We start from the raw sequence: 10,209 nt of genomic DNA, 5'->3' as shown, positions 1-10,209 counted from the left end.
CTTTTTTTTTTTTTTTTTTTTTTTTTTTGACAAACCTGACCTAACTTAGTCGAAAATCAATGTCTCAAAAACATTAATTTTTAAACAAATATAACTATACTAATTCTCAAGAAGAAAAATATATATAATAAACATATAATAAATATATATAAAGACTTTTTCTTTGTATACATAAAAAATCAAAGAATTTTGTCTGTTCGTGGTGCCGTTCTGAAGCCTTGAAGGTATGCCATGATTTCCTGGCCGGAGCTGTGCCTGTAAGTACTTAAGTAATGTATTGGAAAGAAGAAGAAGAATTTTTTGATCGTTCTCGTACCGAATGTCTATTCCGATGTCTACCGAGAGATCCTAATTTTTATATATTCCGGCGGCCGACCACCCCTCCTGGATCCCTCTCTCCTGTTAATTAACCTCAACTATTATAGTATTTGCAAATTCGATTTAAGTTTCTACATATATTTCGACATCCTCCTTTCGTTTGTTCGTTTCGTTCGGCACCGCGGAATTAACTTAATACGCGAGAAGGAAAAAAAGGGAAAGGGCACCGCCGTCCAGGGGTCATCGATTGGTCCAAACACCAGAGACACCAGCAGCTGCGCAGTGAACCCTCTTCGCGTATCTTTCTTCACTGCGGCGGTCGAACTGCAAACTGCAAGTGCAGCGCAGTTCCGGGCGCAAATTAGTTGGCCCGAGCGATCCTTGCTCCAGCATTTTGGACTTTAATCCAATTCTATCCACGTTATAATATTAATTGCGCGGGATATCAACAACCTCTCAACTTAACTCAGCCAGTGGGGCGGATCCAATCCCATACCGTAATTTATCCCCCTCCTGTCTTTCTTCCTTCCTTCCCTTCCACTTCGCTCTCCTTTTCTCCTGAATCATCATCTCCTTTTTTCTTAATATTATATTATATTGGGATCTTAAAGGTGGTGCTCTTTTTTGATTTTTTCTTTCTTCGATAATTCCTTTATTTCTATCTGTACTTACATTCCTGCAGATATCGATAGGAAGACTTTTTTGAACCTCGTTTTTTCACCATTCTCTCTGTACGAATAAGGACAATATGGGGGTCGAAGTAGAGAGTTTCAGTCCGGATACCACCATAGCCCCGGCTTTGGACCATAGTATTCCAGTCGAAGAAGAACTCCAAACCGATGCCCCAGCTGTGATTACAGAGACTTCAGAGCCTCCAGTGGCAGCAGAAGCGACAGAAGCAGCGACAGAAGCAGCGACAGAAGCAGCGACAGAAGCAACGGCGGAAACAGTAGCTACAGCAACAGTACCCGTGGAAGCCTCGTCGCCGACTCGAGGGATCCCTCGCCTCGAAAAGAAAGAGTCCCGGCTCCCGCTCCCCGGCTCCCGTCTACCTCGAAAATCCAGCATCCCCACCTTATCTTCTGATAATACCTCTCCGACACGAAGTATTCCGGCACCAAAAGCAAGCAAACTCTCACTCGTCACCCCAAAGCTTGCGGCTAGTGGTCTACGCAAACCCTCTCCAATTGCATCACCAATAAGATCACCTGGCTTATCACCAGGCCTTAAATCACAGAGTTCAAGTGGGAGTCTTCGGTCACCCTTGACTCCTACACGGACAGGGCTCCCGCTCCCTAGATCACCTATTGGTGCGGGTACTGGGCAGCGGAGCGCTAGTGTTTCTACGGCTACACTTCCTAAGACACTACAGCGGCCTTCGTCGTATAGTAATTTATTAGTTAATAAGAAGGGATCTGGGTTGCCTACACTTACCAGATCACCGGTCAGGGAATCGACGAGATCGGTATCTGTATCTGGTGCTTCCGCCCCAGCTAGAGCTACTCCTCAACTGACCCAACCCAAACGGGCTACGCCTACCCCTGCTAAGATACCAGCGAGTCGGAGGGTAGTTAGTACCGCAGTCACAACTGCTCCCGAGACCGCGTCCGCGAAAACCACATCGACAGTCCGCGCCCCCATACGAGTTCGCTCCTTCCAGGCACCTCTACAATCCCTACAATCCCAGGCGCCAAAACCACTGACCCCACGACTTGCAACCGTTTTCCCGAAAGCTGCGCCTGTTTCGACGACTCCAAAGCTTGCAGCGCCGGGATCTATCAAGGTTCCCAAACGTGCTCCCCGCTCTAGTATTGCGCCGGTTGAAGAACCTGCATCACAAGGCAATAAGCATGAGCGTGCTATGGCATCTTCGCAGGCACTTCGGGAGCAAATCAAGGCGGCACGTGCCGCACGTCGAGAATCTAATGCTGCGAATCTTGTCGGAAACGGTAATGGTAACGGTAATGGTAGCGGTAATGGCGGTGACTGGCCTCAGATTGTTATCGCTGGGACAGACGATAAGAAGCAGGGTAGCGATGATGAGGACGCCGAGCGTCCCGAAAATGCCGAGGAAGATGAAGAATCGGATTATGAACACCCATTCGGTGCCGAATGGTCCCGCAAAAAGCCAGCGAAGCAAGAGGAGGAGACACCCAAGGGCCTCAGCATCCGTCCCGGGGGTATCTTGGATCTCACGGCGAAAGATATGCAAGAATTCACAGAGGAGACACTGGGTGGGACTGATACTCTCATGGTAAAAGTTCTGCTATTGCAACGGAACTCGTTAACCATGTTCTCCCCATGTATCAAGACATTCAGAGGACTTTACACTCTTGATTTGAGCTGCAATAGCTTGAAAGGAGAGGAGTATTTGAATGTTGAGATGGAGTTCCCGTACTTGAAGACTTTACTGCTGCATACGAATTACATTGAAAGTTTGGCAGCGGTGGTCAAGTATATCGAAGCTCCACGGTTGAATTACCTTGATATTCATGCGAATAAACTCAAATCCTTCCCGGATGATTTGAGCAAGAGGTACGGAAGTCTTACGACGTTTGTGGCGAGTGATAATAAGATCGAGACTGTGAGCGTGGAAGGGTTGGAGGGAATACAGATTGTGGATCTGATGAATAATAGTATTGGACAGTTGCCACCTGAGTTGGGACTTTTAGAAGGGAAAGGATTGAGGGAGTTGAGGGTTTTGGGGAATTTGTTTAGAGTTCCGAGAAGGAACATTGTGGAGAGAGGAACAGAAGCTATTCTTGAGTGGTTGAGGGAGAGGATCCCGGTTAGAGTTGAGGAAATTGAAGACGATGATGAGGAGGATGGGGAGAAGAAGGAGGAGGTTAAGGATATCAAAGAGGACGGGTGGGATGTTGTAGGACGGGATGAGGAAGCGTCTTCGGACTAAATATTTATAGTAAGGTTGTTTGTGTGCTCATGAGCAAGTCGGAGGAAAGCAGCAAAAAAAAGACAAGATTAATGTGACTGGCGTTTAATTCGGATTATACAAAAAGACGGTATGGATGGATGGTGAATGCATGGGCGATGCCGGTTACTTGACTTGATTGACCTTACTGAAACTTTTTTTCTTCACTAATGAGTTTTCTGTGTAAGACTCTCTTCTCTTTTCTTCTCCTCCCCGAAACTCTCTATTCTTTATTCATTATTCATTGTCACTTTGGAAGTTTCTTCTTCACTACTCTTATCCTTTAATTCTTTGTTCTTTTTTATTATTCTTTGTAGAAACTTTGGATAGGCTGCCTACTTCTGTATGCGTAGCGGATTACTTCTTTAATGGTAGTATTAATATTAATATTATTCTTAATATTGAACTCGCACCCGTCTTAAGCTTGCCTCCATACCATCTTAATATTATAATTTGATCATGGGTCAATTTTTGACTGCTTTAGCAAAGGGGATGAGAGATACGCAGCTGTCATCGTGTAGATTTTGGTCTAGGTTAGAAAAGCATGACTGGCCGCCGTCACCTTTATCCGGAAGCCTCTAAAATATACATATCAATATATATATATTTTTTATGTTCAACCATTCTATTCTTCGCAGTAGCATTAGTTCTGGTTTACAAGATAAATTCCATTCAAGTATAATTTACTATTCTATTCTACCCTTTTATTCTGTTATACTTTGTACTGATCTGTAAATGGCAGTCGAGCCTGCCACAGACCATCAAGCCCGGTTAAATCCACAAGACAAATTGGGAGAGGCGTTAATCCAGACCAAAAAGGGTAAAGCTTGTTAACTTGCAAAAAAATATTCGAACCCGAGATCATAACAATCAGTATTCACTTCACTAGGTCAGGATCGAACGTTCGAATCTCATGATTGAAAATACTTTTATCGATCGGAACAATTAAGTTTGCCAATCATACCTTGACTTGGGGTCCATCATATCTGCTCAATCAGTTAATCGCAGGATAATAAAAAACATAATCTCCTCGTACAATTCACAGTAGATGAAGAATATAGTTTCTCATCCAAAAACATATGATATCTACGACCACAGAAAGAGGAACACTAGGTATCCCGTCCGCTCTGCCTTATATAAGCCTCTTATCGATCAGCCAGTAGTACAGTGGGTGACCATGTGCGAATCCTGATTGTTGTAGATTCATTTTTTTTTGTTTCTTGATCTTTTTGTGAAGAGCTCGTGTGTGTGTGTGCGGACTAGCGGCTTGGCTTTTGGAAACAAACATTTTTGGTGTTGGGACCCGGGTATCCTTGTTTGCATCTAGAGACTTGAGCATGGATTGATCGGTTTATATTATGGGGGTATACTTTTGTAAATGTAGACGTATTTGATCGTTTCGGAGCGGTTCCTTGGAGGAAGGGGTTTATACCATCAATTGGATGGGACTGGACGGCTGGGATGATCTACGAAAAATGGATAGAAGGATTAACCTTTCTGAAAGAATACAGATCCCCAGGTACTTATTCAGCTATATTGTAGTCTCAAAAGTGAGGCGGATTAATTTGTGATTATAATCTGTTCCGCTCGTACGTTGAAGGACAGTCTCAACTTCTCGAATTGAATTCAGGTTCAGGTTAGAGTCGTGTGTGTGTGTGTTGCGTCGTGTTGTAGAACTAGTCAAGGTTACACCATGATCTTCATTACGAGACTGGATCTTCATCTTTGATTCCCTACACGACTGTTTGGTGCAACCGTATTCAAGGCAGTGCCCCTCTAGAGAAAAAAATTGACATTTACATGGGCTCTAAGCTTGGGGTAAGGCTTCCGTTCGCTAGGTCAGCCGCATATCCGGAAAAATATATATCGTGGCTTCCATTTCGGGATATATTGTATTGGATTAGTGGCTCTATCTTTATATCTAATGGGGAAGTTGGGATATCGATATATCTTGGATGTTTCGAGTTTTCTGAATTTGATCCGCGAAGCCTTAAGCTTCGGGCTGGAAACAGTTTCCGGCATGTTGGCATGTATCCTAAACTAAGACACCTTTTTTTTTTTATAAAAAAAAAAAAAAAGAGTGAAAGAGACCTCGAATAAAGACGATTGGATGATCGGGCGGTAGGACGTTATGAGACGTTCGCGTTTCGGAAAAATTGGTAAAACGAGACTTTGACAGGCATTATGGTTCGGTTGCCCTAAGATCACCAATGCGCGCGATAGGAGTTGTACACATTTGTAAAATATTGATTCTGATCAACAACATGTACACGCTATCGCGGTAGATATGCATATCTACAGGCTCGAGGCAATATGAGATGATGAGCTGGCGATGTTTAGTATAAATTCGATACCTACTCATAAACCCACAGGATTATAGTTATACAATACGAAAGGAGCAATTGGCCTCGCCCACTATATCCTTTGCGTGTATAGTATCAAAGGTAATCTTGACAACCATCAAACCCTTTGATCATTCGTTGACAATCCAGGGACAATCCAGGGACACCCCCACCACACCGATAATAGGGTTTTTAAGGGCGGGCTGCAGCTGGGATAAATAGTAGATCCACTTTTAAAAAACGGGAAAATCGGCCGGCCGACGCTATATTCGTTAGTGGGGCTACATTCTTTCTTATCGTCGCATCGCATGAAATCATATGTAATTTAATCGGGACGGGAGATATACAGCCTATCCCGTGTCCATCAAATTGCCTTCTCGAGCTTGTTGGCCTTTTTGAACGTGCGCATGATCTTTGAAATGATAGCTACAGCGCTACGGTCGATATATTAATATATTGTGTAGTTATATTTAATTTTCGAGATATTATATTATATGGGTTTTTAGGTGCCTAAACGCATGTGCATCAAGAAGCTTGGGATATTATGCAAAGCCTCTTCTTTGATGTTGTTGGGGTTGGCATAAACTCGATCAACTGGACCGGGAAATCTGATGGCAATGGTATGAGCCATTTTGCGATCTTGGTATCCACACCGGGTTATACTACACGGATTTGACATAGCAGCAAATCTATTACATTTTATTCCCCTGAGTTAGCTAAAGGCCATGGCGGGGGATTTGCTAGTCACCGAAAAGTTTTGTGCCTTGCAAATAGGTACCGTAGCCGCCGTGAGCCTACTATGTTATTGACAAGCTATTCTTCGACAATGGTATCGAGCGTTTCAGAAGATGGTGCTAGCTACCCAGCTAGAATGCTCGGGAATTTCAATCTGCGACGTTAGAGCTACCGGCGCGAAAGATCAGCGTTCGTTTTCTTAGGTCCAGACCGCGGTACTTGCCAGGTCTTGCATTCTTTCAGCGGTTCTCGTGCTTCGGATATGTACGGTACAGGTACAGGTACCCATTGCATATGGTTCCTAATTACTGTGCACCTGGTTGACTCACGTCTAAAAACAAATTCTCTGGTCCCAGAAAACCTGAGATACTATGTACCATTTCACTGTTTGTCAATAAGTAATGATATTTAGACCAAGAGTTTTTTGCTTAAGAAAATAATTTTGATATCTATGTTTAGAAAACCAAAAAAATGCATCTATACATTGGAGCCTGGAACTCTCTGAATAGAGATAAAGATTGGTGTTTCCTTTGTTCTCAACCAGGAAGTTGTGGGCAAGGTGGACGTGGTGTCTCAGGTAGTTCGGGTCTCGGAGCCCTAGTTCGAACGTTGGCTTGGGTGGTGGAGGAAAAGTATTAGCGCCTCAGAAATATGCGGTAATGGTACTCGCCTCCAGAGCACTGGACTAAAAGTTCCAAATGCAGCAATCTGCAGGTACCGTTGACATGTCTTAAGTTTGCTCAGAAATGCACATCGATTCTATAATGTTTTCCGTACCTGCTTTGCCGCCCTCCAACAGCCACCACGTTGGTTTTAACATTCCTGCTGACGAAAGTCAATAATATTCTTCGGAACCCAACCCCTAAGAAATGCCCCACTTTGACAGCTCAGTACACGAGGCTGAGCTGTCATGTTTATGGGGGAAAGTTCGGTTTGACATCGATAATTGGAGAATTGCATGAACCTGGGACCTTGCCGAGCTACAACCCGGCCCCTTGCTCGCTCCGTACCAACGTCGCCGCAAACTCTTGGTGTAGAAGACTACCTACCCTCAAGATGAGACGCTGGAACAAGTATTCCACTGTTGCAATATAACCATTATTCGCTAGACAAGATGGACATGGATGCGCCGAACTCACACAGAAAAAACTAGGTAGTTTTTATAATTTAGTGCCTCTTTAGGAGTTATGGTTTGGGTTCCCCTTTGACTGCCAATCCTAATATGTAGGCTAGAAGGGAATATTCTGTTGCATAACACAATGCGCGAAACAAGCGAAAAAGTCATGGTTGGAAAGTTTTTTTTTTTTGACTTGGACAAGGCAGCTCTTTCAATTATACTAACAGCTTATGCTTGCGATTCTGATACACGGCGACACCAGTACAAATGAAAGAATGAGAATCGCCCCTCTTAGTTGATCGATTGATAGCTATGTATAAGTGTATCATCCGCCCCTCATTATGATGAGGTTTTTCTTTGAGATGTCGTTTTTCCTCAGTCTCACGCCTCTCCTTTGTCATAAAAAAAGGGAATACATGGTAGCTATATGACAGCTTTGATAACACCATAGATTCCTAAAATATATCATCACATTCATTAAAATCTGCTTTATCTTCCTTTTCTATCTTTTGCATTGGCTTGTGCCAATTTTAATTCTACGATCCTTCAATTTATATTACACTTCTTCCCAAGATGGCCTTACCATCTTTACTTACATCGACGCTCTTTTCTTTTATTTGCGTACATATTTTATTCATTACAGAGTCGTATGCGCAATTGGGATATGCACCCGTTATCAACATTTCGCCGACACTGCCAAATGCGGCTGCCGCGCCTACGATAGATCGATCATTCATCAGCTACTCCCTCGAGCATATGGCGATGCCTACATTCTTAAACTCGCCAATGCTGAACAATCTCATGGAGCTTTGGAAATCGAAAACTGGAGGTCGACCGGGTCTTCGTATCGGAGGGTCTGGTATGGATAAAACCACTTACGTACCGAGTTTAGATCAACCGATTATGTGGACCGCCAATCCTTCTTCGCAGTATTTGGTTGGACCGTCCTACTTCAAGCTGGTCAGAGAGTATTTCCCTAGTGATACCCAGATCACATTTGGTCTCAATTTAGTCAATTCAACGGACAACTGGCAGAACACTGTCGAGTTTGCAGTCGCAGCGGATGAAAATATTCCACAAGTTGATCTATTTGAGATTGGAAACGAACCCGATCTTTACGTTAATGGTAAACAGAGGCCGAGGGGTTGGACGGGCAAGGATTATGCTGAGGAATGGAAATCGGTAGCGAATCGGGTCAAGAAGGTTCTACCAAACGCCCAATTCCAGCCCGCGGTTTTTGCCGGGTCCTTGAAGGATAATTTCGATCTCAGTTCGTTAGTTAGGGCTGGGATAAATAACTATCAGTTCAAGATACCGACCTATTCGTTACATTTCTACGCCCAGAGTGCCTGTTCAGGCAATCAGAACCTTGACAGATTGGTCGATCATAATATACTTGGGGCGCAGCTGCAGAGATTTGACCCTGAGCTTGCTGCCGCAGAAGCTGGAGGTGCTCGATTCACAATGGCTGAATCCAATACCGTGAGCTGTAGTGGTTTTGTCGACGTTTCAGATACTTTTGCATCTGCCCTTTGGCTTGTCGATTACTCCCTTGCTGCGGCTTCGAAGAAAATCGAGCGAATATACTTCCATAACGGTCCAACAACCCCATACTCTTTTTTCATTCCTAAGGGAGCCAATGGTCTCGAATCAGGCATTCGACCAATCTTCTACGGTGTATATTTCCTCGCTGAAGCACTAGCTCTTCCAGAACCGGGTTCCACTACAAATTTTATGGTTAAACCCATTCCCTTACCGGGTAGCCCCTCAGATATTGCTGTATACGGGCTGTATTCGAATCGAGTACAGAGGCCGAATTTGGATGTCGTCGGGACGACAAAAGTGGCTTATACTACCACTGTATCGAAGACAATGACGATGGTTTCCACGGATATTTTCGAGACTGTGCAAAGCGTATCTACCAAAAGGATTATTAAGTCTATAGCGACTTCTACAAAAAGCATTACAACCACTGCAGTATTTATAGTGCCGAAGGAGACGATGTTTACAAAAACAGCTACACTTCCAGGGACTAAGCTTACTACCATCGAAAATCAACTGCTTGATGGAAGCACGATGACTGAAACGGTTGAAATCGCCTACCCCACGGTTACTGAAATCGTCTTGCCGACTATTACTCGCAGCAGAACGACCTCACAAAGAGTCTATACCTCGTGGGTATTGTCGACAATCTGGACTAGTCAAGAAATCACCATAACCAAGATCGTTCGTCGAACAACGCCACTTATATATACTACTTCCTCCGTTTATGTAGCACCTACAGTTGTCACATCTACTCAAACTACAACCAACCCTCAAGCCACCAATATCGGAAACTTCCCTTCATACGACGGCGTATTCCTTGCCCGTGCTGTTATCCTGAATTTATCTCCTTACAATACTTCTGATGAAAAAGTATTGAATTGTCGCTCTTGCTCTGCACCTTCGCCGGCGAGGTATGGCACAGTAGGACCAAGAAAATCAACGAGGGTTACCGTGACGGGGTTTCAACCGGGCCATCGACTCAAATTGGTGAGGCTTAGAGGCCCGGGATTAAATGCAAAGGCTGGAGTTAATGTCAGCGGCATTGCATTTAATGAGGAAACTGCAGAGGTGACTTATACCCCCCGGCCTGGAAGCATATATGTTGAATGGGACGGGACCGCTAGGTTCGACATATTAGCATCTGAGGCTGTGTTACTTGTTGATGAAAAAGTTTTGTAATTTTAATATTCCTTGTGTATATCTTTTACGCTTTTCTTTCCTTT

General features: G+C 43.9%; 2 protein-coding genes across 2 annotated transcripts; both read left to right on the top strand.

The window, feature by feature from the left end:
• Nucleotides 1–1,066: 1,066 nt before the first annotated feature.
• On the top strand, nucleotides 1,067–3,229 carry AOL_s00097g438 (uncharacterized protein; the record flags this gene model as incomplete). Its single annotated transcript, XM_011126271.1, has 1 exon — nucleotides 1,067–3,229. The coding sequence occupies one exon, from the start codon at nucleotides 1,067–1,069 to the stop codon at nucleotides 3,227–3,229; it is 2,163 nt and encodes a 720-aa protein (XP_011124573.1).
• Nucleotides 3,230–8,014: 4,785 nt separating this feature from the next.
• AOL_s00097g437 (uncharacterized protein) lies at nucleotides 8,015–10,165 on the top strand (the record flags this gene model as incomplete). Its single annotated transcript, XM_011126270.1, has 1 exon — nucleotides 8,015–10,165. The coding sequence occupies one exon, from the start codon at nucleotides 8,015–8,017 to the stop codon at nucleotides 10,163–10,165; it is 2,151 nt and encodes a 716-aa protein (XP_011124572.1).
• Nucleotides 10,166–10,209: the final 44 nt, after the last annotated feature.

The sequence above is a fragment of the Orbilia oligospora genome (genome assembly GCF_000225545.1).
Source record: "Orbilia oligospora ATCC 24927 unplaced genomic scaffold scaffold00097, whole genome shotgun sequence".
In the NCBI taxonomy this organism is placed as follows: Eukaryota; Fungi; Ascomycota; class Orbiliomycetes; order Orbiliales; family Orbiliaceae; genus Orbilia; species Orbilia oligospora.
Note: the sequence above shows the minus strand (reverse complement) of the source record. Positions and strands in the feature narration are given on the sequence as shown.